Source organism: Mustelus asterias, unplaced genomic scaffold, assembly GCF_964213995.1.
Source record: "Mustelus asterias unplaced genomic scaffold, sMusAst1.hap1.1 HAP1_SCAFFOLD_1408, whole genome shotgun sequence".
Lineage (NCBI taxonomy): Eukaryota > Metazoa > Chordata > Chondrichthyes > Carcharhiniformes > Triakidae > Mustelus > Mustelus asterias.
Window position 1 is genome coordinate 29,576 of NW_027591353.1, and position 16,048 is coordinate 45,623.

The window sequence follows — 16,048 nt, forward strand, 5'->3', positions numbered from 1 at the left end:
AACACCTGCCCAATCTAGGTATTTACGTAGTAAACCTTCTCAGAACTGCTTCCAACGCATTTATATCCTCTCTTTAAGTAAGGAGACTAATAGTATACTAAATTTTCAGGTGATACTAAACTATGGACTGATTTAGAAGGTCTGCCAACCATACTGAGGAGAAATTAGAGTACTTTATGTATAGCGCGCAAGAATCAATACTTTTCACTGTATACTAATACATGTGACAACAATAAATCAAAAATCTTTACCAAGGGGAGGAATGATTCAGACATCCTAGTTAAAGAGGAATATTGTGGAATATTAGATGTAATGAGCACAATGAGAGAGGAAGTACTGGAGGGATGTCATCCTTGAAGATGGATAAATCACCAAGGCTGGATGGATGTCCACAGATGTGCAAGTTAAGAGGATTGGCCATGCTGAATTGTCCCTTAGTGTCCAAAAATCTGTAGGTTAGGGGGATATGGTGGTGGTTGGGGGCGGGGGGGGGGGGGGGGGGGGGAAGGTCTGTTAATGTTGTACCATTAATTAAAAAGGTTATGAGAGATAGGCCAAATAATTATAGGCTGGCCAGTGGTGAGAAAAGTATTGGAAACCATTCTGAGAGCTAGGATAAACTAGCACGGTAGCACAGTGGTTAGCACTGCTGCTTCACAGCTCCAGGGTCCCGGGTTCGATTCCCGGCTCGGGTCACTGTCTGTGTGGAGTTTGCACATTCTCCTCGTGTCTGCGTGGGTTTCCTCCGGGTGCTCCGGTTTCCTCCCACAGTCCAAAGATGTGCGGGTTAGGTTGATTGGCCAGGTTAAAAATTGCCCCTTAGAGTCCTGGGATGCGTAGGTTAGAGGGATTAGCGGGTAAATATGTGGGGATAGGTAGGGCCTGGGTGGGATTGTGGTCGGTGCAAACTCGATGGGCCGAATGGCCTCCTTCTGCACTGTAGGGTTTCTATGTTTCTATGTTGAGCACGGTTTTGTTAGGAAGAGATTGTATTTTACTAATTTAATCATATTTTTTGTGGAAGTAACAATGAGGATTGATGTGGGTAGTGCAGTGGATGTTGGCTACATGGAGTTTAGTAAGCCTTACGAAAATGAAATTTGATAAGATCACACGTGGAAGACTGGTCAGAAAATTCAAAAGCCCATGGAATACAGAAGAATGTGGTGAGTTGGATTCAAAATTGTCCCAGCGATAGGAAATACAAGAGAATGATGGATGAATGTTTTGCGAATGGAAAGCAATATGGCGTTCCACAGGGTTCAGAGCTGGGACCTTTGCTTTTTGTTGTGTATGTTAATGAATTGGTGGCATAATTGGGAAATTTGCGGATGACACAAAAATTGGCCGTGCAGTTGATAGTGAAGTGGATAGTTGTCGACTCCAGAATGATACCAATAGTTTGCTTGAGTGAGTGAAAAAGTGACAAATGGAATTTAATCTGGAAAAGTGTGTGGTAATGCATTTGGGGAGGGCAAAAAACAAGCAAGGGAATACTCAATAAATGGGGGGATGGGAGGGGTTGAGGAAGTGAGAGACCTTGGAGTGCATGCCTACAGGTCCCTGAAGGTGACAGGGCAGGTAGATAAGGTGGTAAATAAAGGATATGGAATGCTTTCCTTTATTGGGTGAGATGTTGAATACAAAAACAGGGATGTAATGATGCAATTGTATAAAACACCGATTAGGCCAAAGTTCTGGTCACTACATTACAAGAAGGACATAATTGCTGTAGAATGCAGAGGAGATTTAGAAGAATGTTGCCAGGGCTTGAAAATTGCAGCTGTGAGGAAAGATCGGATAGACAGGAGTTGTTTTCCTTTGAACAGAGGAGGCGAAGGGGGTGACTTAATTGAGTTGTACAAGATTATGAGGGGCCTAGATAGAGTAGACCAGAGAAACCTGTTTCCCCTACCGGAGAAGAGTAGGGGGCACAGATTGGTCGAAGGCTTCGTGGGGACATGAGGAAAAACCTCTTTACTCAAGAGTGTGATGGGCGGCTGGAATTCGTTGCCTGGTTTGGTGGTGGAGGCAGAAAGCCTCAGCTCAATTAAAATATACCTGGATCTGCAGCTGAAGTGCTGTGTCCTGCATCGCTGCAGACCGGCTGCTGGAAGGTGCGATTAGAATGGGTGGCACCTTCTTTGGCCAGCACTGACACAATGGGCTGAATGAGTGGCCTCATTCTGTGCCGTAATTTTTCTGTCTTCTGTGGAATTGAGGTTCCATAACTGTTTAATCAGAATAAATTTTGGCATATGTGGAGAGGAATTTTAAGAAGTCCCATTCCGCTTGCCCTCTTATTTCAGGGCAAATCTAAGGATTAACCCATCACTATCCATCTGACCTGATGTTAAATGTATGTGCCTCTTATTGAATTAGGCATCGCTTCTGAAAGCTTCATGTTAGCCCACACTCACTGTGCTTAGTGATAGTGCCCAGCATAAGGCTGGATTGTCACTGTGAAGTATTTACTTATACTGAATTTGCTCCTTGCCCTATAGTTTATAATCAGCCTGGCCCATTACAAAGAACTTCTCCACAGTAACCTAAGGGGTTGGTGAAGTTCACCAGCCGGCCTGATCCTCTGGTTTTGTAAGTTTACAGCTCATGGACCTGAAGTCTAATCTGTGGCAGACTAGGGGTTAAATTTCAAGTGTTGCCTTGGCTCAATTCCCACTCACCTGAAGAAGGGGCTTGGAGCTCCGAAAGCTTGTGTGGCTTTTGCTACCAAATAAACCTGTTGGACTTTAACCTGGTGTTGTTAAACCTCTTACTGTGTTTACCCCAGTCCAACACCGGCATCTCCACATCAGTTGGTAGCACCATTCCTTCTGAGCCAGAAGGTCACAGGCTCAAACCTCACTCTGGGGTTGAGCACGGGCTGGCACTTCAGTGCAGAACTGCATTGGTGGCGGCATCATCTTTGGAGTTGATGTTAAAGTGAGATTCCTGCTGCTGAATTTGCCCACACACCAGCAGTGATTGTGCACAGCAAAAGTAATCTATTGTCTGTGAAGGTGCTGGGACATGAGTGCACTAAAGGAATGTTTTTTTAGATCAGTGTTCCCTCTTTATCTCAGTTCCAAGGAGCCTGAGTTAGCTCCCTTGGCCTTCCTTCATTTCCTTCTGAGTTTAAAGAACTACCCTTATAACATTCATTGAAGTACCCCCTTTTTGGAGAAACCCGTGTAACAGCCTGCTCACACTAATGCTTCATAGAGTGTTCGCTCTAACAACCTTGGGCGTCTACTCTATAGATATATTTGTACACATTAACACTCTGTTTATCCAGGCAATTGCTATCATACAGTATGAATAAACTTATAATGTTTATTCAGTGAGTGCAATCATGCTCTCCAGCTGCATTTTATTCAATGATGTGTCCCTTGTCGTGCAATCAATTATTCATGTTTGCAGTTTTTAAGCACCAACTCGCATCATCTACTTAATATTGCATGTCATTTGCTTTCTTGTTTACCCGGTTGCAAAGTTTCTGCATTCATGTCTAGAATATAATGCAAGTGTGAAGTTATCCAGAAAAAAACAGGCAGAATATATCTTCAATGATGAGAGGTTGGAAGGTGGTGTTGTAGAAAGGGACCTGGATGTCCTTGTCCACGAGTCACTAAAAGCTAGCACACAGGGGCAGCAAGTCATTAGGAAGGCAACTAGTATGTTGGCCTTCACCACTAGGGAATTTGAGTATCGGAGTAAAGCTGTCTTGCTGCAATTGTATAGCGCCTTGGTGAGACCACTCCGGGTGTATTTTTTGTACAGTTTTTGTCTCCTTCTCTGAGGAAGGATATATTTGCCATAGAGGGAGTGGCCCAGAGGTTCAGCAGACTAATTCCTGGGATGGTGGGGTTGTTTTTTGAGGAAACTGGGTCTGTATTCTCTCGAGTTCCGAAGAATGGGAGGTGATTTCAGGGTGTGACAAGGTAGATGTGGACAGGATGTTTCCCCTGGCTGGTGAGTCTAGATCTAATGGACACAGCCTCAGCATGAGGGGCCAGGCATTCAAGACCAGCATGAGGAGGAATTTCTTCACACAAAGGTTGGTAAATCTTTGAAAGGGGCGGCACAGTGGTTAGCACTGCTGCATCACAATGCCAGAGACATGGGTTCAATTCTGGCTTCGGGTGACTGTGTGGAGTTTGCACGTTCTCCCTGTGTCTACGTGGGTTTCCTCTGGGTGCTCCGGTTTCCTCCCACAGTCTAAAGATGCGTGGATTAGGTTGATTGGCCATGGTAATTTGCCCCATAGTGTCAGGAGGATTAGCAGGGTGAATAAGTGGGGTCAGACGGATGGAGCCTGGGTGGATTGTGGTCGGTGCAGACTCGATGGGCTGAGTGGCCTCCTTCCGCACTGTAGGGATTCTGTGAAATTCTCTACCCCAGCGGACTGTGGTGGCTCAGTCTTGGAGCATGTTTGAAACAGAAATCTATAGTTTTCCGAATATTAATGATATCAAGGGTTATAGGGATAATGTGGGAAAATGGCACTAAGGTAGGTGATCAGCCATGATCTAGTTGAATGGCCTACTCCTGCTCCTATGTTGGAATTTGCTGCTTTGCTGAGTAGGATTGTAGTCAGGATGTTTCCCAATGGAGCCACTCAATTGTATGGGGTGGAGGGCGGGGGTGGTGGGGAGTGGGAGAAATCGCAGAAGCTCCTGAGAGAGCCATGGAAATGGGGGTTGATCTATTCCTCCTGGAATTCACTGGAAATTCCCTCTAGTATCTGATCATTGATGGGTTTCTCTGTCCTAATTACAGGCACTTCTCGGAATACCCTTCAACACTGCTCCCATTAATCCTGAATGTTATTTTTAGAATGGAACATTGTCTTGGCCTGATTAGAACAAAAACCTTAATTCTCAAGAGTCTAGAAAACCCTACAGAATTGAACAGATTATTTCTCTCTCCTTTGCTCGAAGACATCTAAAATATCTGCCATCAGTAAAACAAAAGAACAACAAAAAAAAAATACAATGTTAACATAAACTCCCCAGAAACAAATGAATCATTCACAGGGGTTAAACAGGATAACCCCAGAATAGAAACATGCACGACCAAAATAGAAACATGAACATCCCAGAATAGAAACACGCACGACCAAAATAGATTTCCACAAGCTCTCGCAATTTCTACTCAGTTGATTTAATTTTCCTTCCTGGATCACTAGTGATCCAAACTGCCTGCTTCAGACATCAGATGACCCTGTGTTGTATATTGGAGAATTGGCGCTAGGAAGCATGAAGGGTTAAAAATAACAGAGCTTATTTACAAGGTGGTGTTCAGTGTACCTGCTTCTTTATTCTGGCAGTTTCCCTATGCTAGTGACCTGTGACACCACTTCCAGTGAATACATGAATATATTAATACACAGTGCTTAGTGCAGCTACCAAGAATCGATATTAATACATAACACCCAGTCCACCAGAGAGAGTTTCCATCAGCAGGCATTTTGTTTTAGTCATACTTCAGATCTGCTGTCATGCCATACTCTGGAAAAATCACACGTTAAATGTAGCTACCTGTCTTCTTTATTCATTCATGGGACATGCGTATCACTGGCTGGCCAGCATTTATTGTCCATCCCTAATTGCCCTTGTTCATCGGACAGTTGAGAGGCCAACCAAATTGCTGTGGTTCTGGAGTCACATGTAGGCCAGCCCGGGTAAGGACGGCAGACTTCCTTCTCTAAAGGACATTTCCGACAATCGACAATGGTTACATGGTCATCAGTAGATCCTTAATTCCAGATATTTTTTATGGAATTCAATTTCCACCATCTGCCGTGGTGGGATTTGAACCTGGGTCCCAGGGTCTTGCTGCAAACCAATTCAAGCAGGAATGGAGCCAGCCACGAATGTCTGAATGTGCGATCTCGGCAATGGCTTCCAGCAGCTACCACCCCAACTATGAGCTCTCTCATTGCTGTGCACCCAGCCTGCTTTCACTATGGTAGACTTAGACTGGGCAGCTTCCATTCATTCTGCCTTCGTTGTCAGTTACTGCTTAATCCAAGCGCTTGTGAGTAAGAATATTGAGTGCAGGTAACAGAAGGATCAGTCAATTTAATTGCTGTTTAATGAATGGTATCTGGTTTCTTTTGTGTTGCTGTGGCTCCACCTGTCCAGGTGAGTAGTGTGAGTTCCATCACAATCCTGTCTCGTGTTAGTGGGGTGCAGGAGGATACTGTGACCAGGTATCCTAAGGTTCAGGATTAGATGCTGCTGTCAGCATAAGTCATTTTCTTTTTAAAAAATTTGTTGATTGGGTGTGGATGTCGCTGGCTGGGCCAGCATTTATTGCCCATCCCTGAGGGCATTTAAGAGTCAATCACATTGTGGGTCTGGAGTCAGTGGAAGGGCAAACCAGGGAAGAGTGGCTGATATCCTTCCCTAAAGGACACCAGTGAACCAGATGGGTTTTTACAGCAATTGACTATGGTTTGGTGATCATCATTAGACTTTTAATTCCAGATTTTTATTGAATTCAAATTTCACCATCTGCTGTGGTGGGATTCGAACCCGGGTCCTTGGAGCATTATCCTGGGTCTCTGGATTATCAGTCCAGCAACAATACCACTACGCCACCACCTCCCCCAGCACCATAGTATGCTTGCATCCATGGCTGGAATTGTAATGCCACACAATATGCATCATCACTTGGCACTAGATCTCCTTTTTACAAATCATGCTTAGACAATGTGCACGTCTTCTCCCATATCTCATGTCTTTGCTTCTTCCTCCCTAGGCAGCTGAGATAGAGCAGCAGCTGTCAATGCAAGTTCACAACCTCCGTGATGAGTTCCGGGAGAAGAACACATCAACAAACCAACACGTAGCACGTCTGGAAGGCTTGCAAGCTGAGGTGAGATCTCCCTTAAGTGCACCAGTGTGGTGATCCCCTGTTTGTCCCTATTCCTATCAAGGTACATGCTTACATATTTGCAGTCCTGCCGAGCGAGATAGACAGTGTGTTCTGATATTGTGACCATGTGATCAAGCCTCCTGGTGTCAGTGTGTAAGGATTTCATGGGTTGTGACAAGTGTTAAAGTTTAGTTTCTTTAAATTCCCAGTACTCTAAATTTAGCTGACAGCAAAAAAAGCACTTGTATTGTCCCAAAGTCACAAATTAAATGTTACTGAAAATGCCTCTTTTCTTAGTCATCTTGCTTAGTAAGGTCAATAATTGGAGATGTAGAGAAACCAAGTTCTCCAGTGCTGTTATTCTTAGACTTTGACAATTTTCTCATGAAAGTCAAAAGATTTCTGTTTCAAAAAATTCAGATAATCTTTCTACTACTACCCTTGTAGTTAAAAAATCTATATAGTCTATGATGTGGAGATGCCGGTGTTGGACTGGGGTAAACACAGTAAGAAGTCTCAAGACCAGGTTAAAGTCCAGCAGGTTTATTTGATAGCACGAGCTTTCAGAGCGCTGCCCCTTCATCAAGCGGACTCGGGTGCGCTCTGAAAGCTCGTGCTACCAAATAAACCCGTTGGATTTTAGCCTGGTGTTGTGAGACTTCTTACTATGTTGTCTATAGCATCATTTGCTCTGGTCACCTGACCTTGGAAACCATTCTGAATATCTAACATGAGTCTGTAAGTGCACAAGTATTAACATTTCAAAATCATGATGGATCAGGCAAAGAAAGTGGATTGATTTAGTTTCTAATCAATCAACAATATCAAAATTGTGGCTGGCCATCTCACTGCAAAATGAATTGAACAGCATCTAAACTAGTTTGTATCATATTTATATTCTCCTATAAAGGCAAAATAACCCTCAAATAAACACACTGCCCAACACATCTTCAAATTGCTTCCAACTGTCTGTTTTAAAGATAAATTATTTTTTTGTTTGAGTGTTGATGGAGCTCTGCTAATATCACCATGGGCAGGATTTTCCGCACCCTCCCATAGCATGTTTTGCGGCAGCGGAGGTGATCGGCCATTAGCTTGCGGCAAAATCTTTGGTCCCGTTGCTGTCAATAGAGTTTCCTGTTGTTTGTACCCTCTGCCGCTGGGGAACCCGTGGCAAGGGATCGCCGTCAGTGGGACTGGAAGATTCTACCGGTGGGAACAGCTGGAAAATCCTGCCCAATGAATGTGCAAGAGGCTTCTGTCATGTAGATGAGCTTTCAATCCATCAAATACAGACCATGCAGTGTGATTGTGTAAGATGATCTCCATGTTAGGTGGATTGGGTGTGAACATTGTTCACATATGTACGAATGAAATAGCTCCACTGTGTATGCAGGCTCCCAGATGTGAGCAGCCATTCTTCGTATATGCAAGAGGCAGCAGTTATTCAACTGCAAAATGCATCACATCCAAGTCAAAACTTGTTCTTAACACGGTATTCACTCAAATACACTTCCAGTAGAAATAGCTGGGTAGTAAACAGGAGAAGTAATCATCTCAATTGTTACCATATCTGAAATGAGGACATTGAGATCAATTAGAGCACCCTGGACAAGTTCACATCAGTAAACTCAACACACACAGCACCTTAAGTGTAGCATTTTCCAGGTCTATTTTACTGCACAACATTATTTCTAGGTAATGAACATCTCCAACAATAGAGTCTAACTGCCTGTCCTTGCCATTCAATAGCATTGCCATTATCAAATCTCCCACTGTTAACATCTCCACGGGTAACCGATGTCCAGAATGTTAACTGGAACAGTCATAAAAAACCTATAACTACAAGAGAAGGTCATAGGCTGGGTATTCTGCAGCAAATGACTTGCTACCAAACTCACCAATGCTTGTCGATCTACAATGCATAGGTCAGGAGTGCGATGGAATGCGCTCCACTTACCTGGAAGAGTGCAGCACCAACAACACTCCAGAGGTTCAACACTATCCAGGCCAAAGCAACATATTTGATTGACATTCAATCAATCACCTTAAACATTCACTCCACATGGCTGCCATCTATATAAGCTGCACTGCAGCACAAAGTCTTCCTCAACAACCCCTCTCAAACCCACTACCTCTACCACCTAGAAAGCCAAAGGCATCAGGAACATGGGGACACCACCACCTGCAAGCTCCTCTCCAAAACCTCTCAGCATCCTGACATGGAAATATAATGCTCTTTCTTCATAATTTCGGAGTCAATATCATGAAACTCCATCTCTTACTGTGCTGGCAGAGGTGGTCATTGTCTTCACCAAACAGGGATTGCACGGGTTCAAGAAGATACAGGGCAAGCACACTTGGGAGAACTGTCTGGTGTGCTACATAACTGTATGTGGGTGGTATGGAAGGAGATATGTGGGAATGGCCTGTTTTATTTGTCGGATCCCCAGTGTGTTTGAGTGCAAATTAATAGATTTTGCTGGTATGTGAAATGTTACAAAAGCCTCTCGATACAATGGATAAGAGTGAGCAAGATCTGTAATGAATATTGAAATATGGCCAGCTTCTGGCTCTGTAACCTTGTATCTTCGTAACGATGCCATTCGAATATAAACTAGAAAGGTAAGATGCTTGTACTGGGGGCAAAAATCATATCAATGTTTCTTCACTCATCTAAGACACGTTACCAAAATCTTAAAAATCTTGTTCATTACTCTTAAATTTTCTATTTCTCTCCCCACCTTTTGTCTGTGTGTGGTGCTATGGAGCAGCAGATTCTAGAAGTAAGTACGAATACTTTCTACCTGATTCTTTGCAACCTGTCAGCTATTCTTCATTATTATTAACAAATCCTTTATCCCATCACAGTGACCTGCTGCCCCCTTAACAGACAAGGTTAGAAACCTATGCATGCACAGTAATTCCTCTCCGTATATAACAAGCTTTTTTTCTTTGTGATCAGTTCTGGAGTTGGCTTTTAAGGGCTATGACTGCTGGGTGGTTGGAAACTCCTATTGTGCTCAGTGGGAGTTTGGAATACCCGGAGGCTCTGGTTGTCCTGTGTTCCCCATAGCCTGTCATTCTTGCTTGATCTTACCTCTCCCCTTTGGATTTTTTTCCCCTGGTCTTACCGTTCCAGTCCTGTTACTTTCCTATTCTCATTCGCTGCATCTCCATGGCCTTTGCCTCCTTTGCCCGAACCCACTTTCTGTCTCAGTACTGTCACTGCACATGTTGTGTAGCTTTCTGATGTCTGACTTTACCTTCTGATCTCAGATAAAGGCACTTACGGAGCGAAAACGTGAACTGGAGCGACGCATCAGTGCCATGATCGAGGAAAATGAACTGTTGCAGAGCACAATTGAGGACCTTCAGGACCGAGTGCTGATGGCAGAGCGGCAGAACCACAACAAGGACCTGCAGGTGAGGAGGGGAAGAGTACGTGCAGAAGGGGAACTGGCACAGAGAGGATACTCTAGAGAGAAGTGGTGTGTATGTGTTAGGGTCTGAAACAATGCTGTATAAAGGTGCTGCCACTCTCCACACCTTGCATAGCATTTATCAAGCTTGGAAACTAGAATCATCACCAATAATCCAAAAACATTCATGCATATTGGTTGAAAGTGTTGAATCTGGAGGTGCTATCGTGTCAAATTGAAAGATAAAGTTCTGCTCTTCAGGCTTGCATTGTGTTTCATTGGAACAGGAAGTCTAGGAGGACACGTCAGAGTGGGACTGGAGCGTAAAATTAAAATTACAGGTGTAATATTTGTGAACTGAGTGGATTTGCTCCGCAGAGTGGTCACTGAATCCGTCTGGTCTCCCCAGTGTAGAGAAGACTGACTGCAGCGTTAACAGCAGACCCGGTACACTGTTAAACCTGGAAGGAGCATTCGGGCTGTGGTCAGGAAAGGGGAAAGCAGGAAGTAAAAGTTCAGGTATTGCATCTCATGCGCTTGCACAAGTTGGTTCCCTGTGAAGAGGGACGGGATGTTGGGAGTGATTGAGGAGTGGATCAGGGTGCTCACAGTGGGAATGGTCCCTTTACAATGTTAGTTGAGGGGGTAGGGGGGTGAGGTGGAGATGTTGGTGGCACTATCATGTTGGAATTGATAGGAATAGTGAAGGATGATCTGTTAAACATGGGGGCTTATTGAGTGGAAGATAAGGCCAAGGGGAACCTTGGTTCTGGGAGGGAAGCAAAAGGGAGAGAGCAGAAGTGTGGGAATTGATGAAGACACAGTTGAAGGCCCTGTTGACCATGGTGGAGAGGAATGGTTGGTTGAGGAAAAGGGAAAGACATTGGAAGCACTGGTATAGAAGGGTAGCATTGTCAGAGCTGATGGAATGGAAAAAGTGGGAGACTGGGATAGAGTCCTCACAGTGGGAGAGTGCACTTGAAATGCAGAGTGGTCTAAAACCTATCCCCAGAAACAGCAATAGACGAGTCAAGGAAGAGAAAATTTGGAGATGAGAGAAGGTGAATGGAGAGTGGAAGTTGGAAGCAATGCTGATGGAATTTCCCAGTTTGGGATGACAGCACGATACAGAAACAGCAGGGAGTAGGAAAATGATGCCAGATTTAACGTGAAAAAGCAGGATGTTCAGAGAAAGGGAATAAAAATAGAGAGATCTATGGAGCGTTAGCCAGTGAATCACGGATGAGTCATAAATGACTTTTAATAATGAATAACCTCGGGGCCTGTTTATTTTTAGAATCCACCCAGGAGAAGCCCAAACTGTTACTTGCAGCTGCAGCTTCAGTGAGTGTGAGCTCTTCATTCTGAGGCTGTCAGCCATGGCTACGTGAAGAGGGGACAAAATTAGCCAGTGGGAGCAGGAGCAGTCAGGGCAGGAATAGAAAAGAAGGGGGAAAACTTGAGCAGTGAGCAGGGGAAGTGAACCTGGAGGAAGCATGGGCTGGAGAGAGTGGATAACATGCCCAGGATGGAGTGGACAGCTATAATGTGAATGGAAATTTACCCCAACAATCTGGTTCATAGTTGACACAGATCAAACAGTATTACAGACTCTCAGCCATACTGGAAACATATTGAATATTGCAGACATGCATAGAACCTTAACAAGGCCGATTCCTTGTATGTGTCAGGCTGTCCGGCTGTTTTTATCTTCCTCCATTGATTACGTGCTTACTCTCACTTTCACTTTTCCAATTGACTATTTTCTACATTTTTTTACTCACCAATATATTACACACTTTTCCTTCAATCATTTTCTAGCAAAGAAAATCCTTGGATACAATTGCCTCGAGAATAAACATGCAATATCCCACAATTTAAAAAGAAACCCACTTTCACCTGTGCTTCCTATCTACCAACCATTTGTGGCCACAACATCATGCTCCGAGGTCTCAGAAGTGTTTCCTTTCTCTCAACTGCTGCCTGCACTTTCCTAATTCTTCTTTCTCAATTACATGATGTAAGAAGAACAAAGAAAATTACAGCACAGGAACAGGCCCTTCGGCCCTCCAAGCCGGCACCGACCATGCTGCCCGACTTAACTAAAACCCCCTACCCTTCCGGGGACCATGTCCCTCTATTCCCGTCCTATTCATGTATTTGTCAAGACGCCTCTTAAAAGTAACTTCTGTATCCGCTTCCACTACCTCCCCAGGCAACGTGTTCCAGGCACCCACCACCCTCTGTGTAAAAAATCTGCCTCATACATCTCCTTTAAACCTTGCCCCTCACACCTTAAAGCTGTGCCCCTAGTAATTGACTCTTCCACCCTGGGAAAAAGCTTCTGACTATCCACTCTGTCCATGCCTCTCATAATCTTGTAGACTTCTTTCAGGTCGCCCCTCAACCTCCGTCATTCCAGTGAGAACAAACCAAGTTTCTCCAACCTCTCCTCAGAGCTAATGCCCTCCATACCAGGCAACATCCTGGTAAATCTTTTCTGTACCCTCTCCAAAGCCTCTACATCCTTCTGGTAGTGTGGCGACCAGAATTGAACACTATATTCCAAGTGCGGCCTAACTAAGGTTCTATAAAGCGTCAACATGACTTGCCAATTTTTAAACTCAATGCCCCGGCCGATGAAGGCAAACATGCCATATGCCTTCTTGACTACTTTCTCCACCTGCATTGCCAGTTTTAGTGATCTGTGTACCTGTACACCCAGATCCCTTTGTCTATCAATACTCTTAAGGGTTCTGCCATTTACTGTATATTTCCTATTTGTATTAGACCTTCCAAAATGCATTACCTCACACATTTATCTGGATTAAACTCCATCTGCCATCTCTCCGCCCAAGTCTCCAACTGATCTATATCCTGCTGTATCCTCTGATGGTCCTCATCGCTATCCACAAATCCATCAACCTTTGTGTCGTCCGCAAACTTACTAATCAAACCAATTACATTTTCCTTCAAATCATTTATTTATATTACAAATAGCAAAGGTCCCAGCACTGATCCCTGAGGAACACCACTTGTCACAGCCGTCCATTCAGAAACACACCCTTCCACTGCTACCCTCTGTCGTCTTTGACCGAGCCAGTTTTGTATCCATCTTGCCAGCTCACCTCTGATCCCATGTGACTTCACTTTCTGCCATGAGGGACCTTGTCAAAGGCCTTACTGAAGTCCATGTAGACAACATCCACTCCCCTACTCTCATCAATCATCTTTGTCACTTCCTCGAAAAACTCGATCAAGTTCGTGAGACACGACCTCCCCTTCACAAAACCATGTTGCCTCTCACTAATACGTCCACTTATTTCCAAGTGGAAATAAATCCTGTCTCGAAGAATCCTCTCCAATAATTTCCCGACCACTGATGTAAGGCTCACCGGCCTGTATTTATCTGGATTATTCTTGCTACCCTTCCTAAACAAAGGAACAACATTGGCTATTCTCCAATCCTCTGGGACCTCCCCTGCACAGTTAGAAGTCTCACAACACCAGGTTAAAGTCCAACATGTTTATCTGGTAGCACAAGTCACAAGCTTCTGGAGCGCTGCTCCTTCATCAGGTGAGTGGGAGTCATGTTCACAAACAGGGCATATAAAGACACAAACTCAATTTACAAGATAATGGTTGGAATGCGAGTCTTTACAGGTAATCAAGTCTTAAAGGTACAGACAATGTGAGTGGAGAGAGGGTTAAGCACAGGTTAACGAGATGTGTATTGTCTCCAGCCTGGAGACAATATCCAGTCCTGAGTCTTCCCCGGAGCGGAGAAGCTATGACATCTTCTTCGGAGCCTTCAACATGTCATTGATGAAGACGAACATCTCGCCAAGGCCATCCCCACACCCCCACTTCTTGCCTTCAAACAACCTCAAACAGATCATTGTCCGCAGCAACCTACCCAGCCTTCAGGAGAACAGTGACCATGACACCACACAACCCTGCCACAGCAACCTCTGCAAGAAGTGCCGGATCATCGACACGGATGCCATCATCTCACGTGAGAACACCATCCACCAGGTACACGGTACATACTCTTGCAACTCAGCCAACATTGTCGACCTGATATGCTGCAGGAAAGGATGTCCCGAGGCATGGTACATTGGGGAGACCATGCAGACGCTACGACAACGGATGAATGAACACCGCTCGACAATCACCAGGCAAGAGTGTTCTTTTTCTGTTGGGGAACACTTCAGCAGTCACGGGTATTCAGCCTCTGATCTTTGGGTAAGCGTTCTACAAGGCGGCCTTCACAACACACGACAACGCAGAATCGCTGAGCAGAAACTGATAGCCAAGTTCTGCACACATGAGGATGGCCTCAACCGGGATCTTGGGTTCATGTCACACTATCTGTAACCCCCACGACCTGCCTGGACTTGCAAAATCTCACTAACTGTCCTGGCTGGAGACAATACACATCTCTTTAACCTGTGCTTAACCCACTCTCCACTCGCATTATCTGTACCTTTAAGACTTGATTACCTGTAAAGACTCGCATTCCAACCATTATTTTGTAAATTGAGTTTGTGTCTTTATATGCCCTGTTTGTGAACAGAACTCCCACTCACCTGATGAAGGAGCAGCGCTCCGAAAGCTTGTGGCTTGTGCTACCAAATAAACCTGTTGGACTTTAACCTGGTGTTGTGAGACTTCTTACTGTGCTTACCCCAGTCCAACGCCGGCATCTCCACAACATGACCTCCTCTGTAGCCAGTGAGGATACAAAGATTTCTCAAGGCCCCAGCAACTTTCTCCCTTGCCCCTCTCAATATTCTGGGGTATATCCCATCAGGCCCTCCAGACCAGTCTACCTTAATGTTTCTCAAGAACCCCAATACCTCCTCCTTTTTGAACTCAACATACTTTTAAGTAGAGCTTAAAACTTGTCTCCCTCCACTAGAGGTCATGAAGAGAGACTCATCCTTGACCCCTCCATTTGTACCAAGCTAGGCCTTGTCAACATCCTGATTTTGGCAACACCTTTCGTCACAGTAACGTTTACCCAGGGGCCAACATTCTGATACAATTTTATAACTGCCGTGAGCCACTGCAGCGAGACTGACCAAGACCAACAGACCGACGCAGACAGACAGACCGACAGAGACAGAAAGTCCATTTCCACACTCTGTCACTTGTTGAATCAGTCCTGTAGCCTTGTCGAATGGGGTGTCAGTGTCTGGGTCTCTCTGTCTCTGTGCGCCCGGGTCTCTCTGTCTCTGTGCGCCCGGGTCTCTCTGTCTCTGTGCGCCCGGGTCTCTCTGTCTCTGTGCGCCCGGGTCTCTCTGTCTCTGTGCGCCCGGGTCTCTCTGTCTCTGTGCGCCCGGGTCTCTCTGTCTCTGTGCGCCCGGGTCTCTCTGTCTCTGTGCGCCCGGGTCTCTCTGTCTCTGTGCGCCCGGGTCTCTCTGTCTCTGTGCGCCCGGGTCTCTCTGTCTCTGTGCGCCCGGGTCTCTCTGTCTCTGTGCGCCCGGGTCTCTCTGTCTCTGTGCGCCCGGGTCTCTCTGTCTCTGTGCGCCCGGGTCTCTCTGTCTCTGTGCGCCCGGGTCTCTCTGTCTCTGTGCGCCCGGGTCTCTCTGTCTCTGTGCGCCCGGGTCTCTCTGTCTCTGTGCGCCCGGGTCTCTCTGTCTCTGTGCGCCCGGGTCTCTCTGTCTCTGTGCGCCCGGGTCTCTCTGTCTCTGTGCGCCCGGGTCTCTCTGTCTCTGTGCGCCCGGGTCTCTCTGTCTCTG

At 45.4% G+C, this 16,048-nt stretch overlaps 1 protein-coding gene across 1 annotated transcript in view; it reads left to right on the plus strand.

The window, feature by feature from the left end:
• LOC144488247 (BICD family-like cargo adapter 1) overlaps window positions 1-16,048 on the plus strand; it is a 65,567-nt gene that overhangs the window by 15,565 nt on the left and 33,954 nt on the right. Inside the window, exons 2-3 of the mRNA XM_078206281.1 lie at window positions 6,766-6,882; window positions 10,162-10,308. Coding sequence (XP_078062407.1) covers window positions 6,793-6,882; window positions 10,162-10,308 — 237 coding nt within the window. The 5' untranslated portion in view covers window positions 6,766-6,792. The remainder of the gene's footprint in view (window positions 1-6,765; window positions 6,883-10,161; window positions 10,309-16,048) is intronic.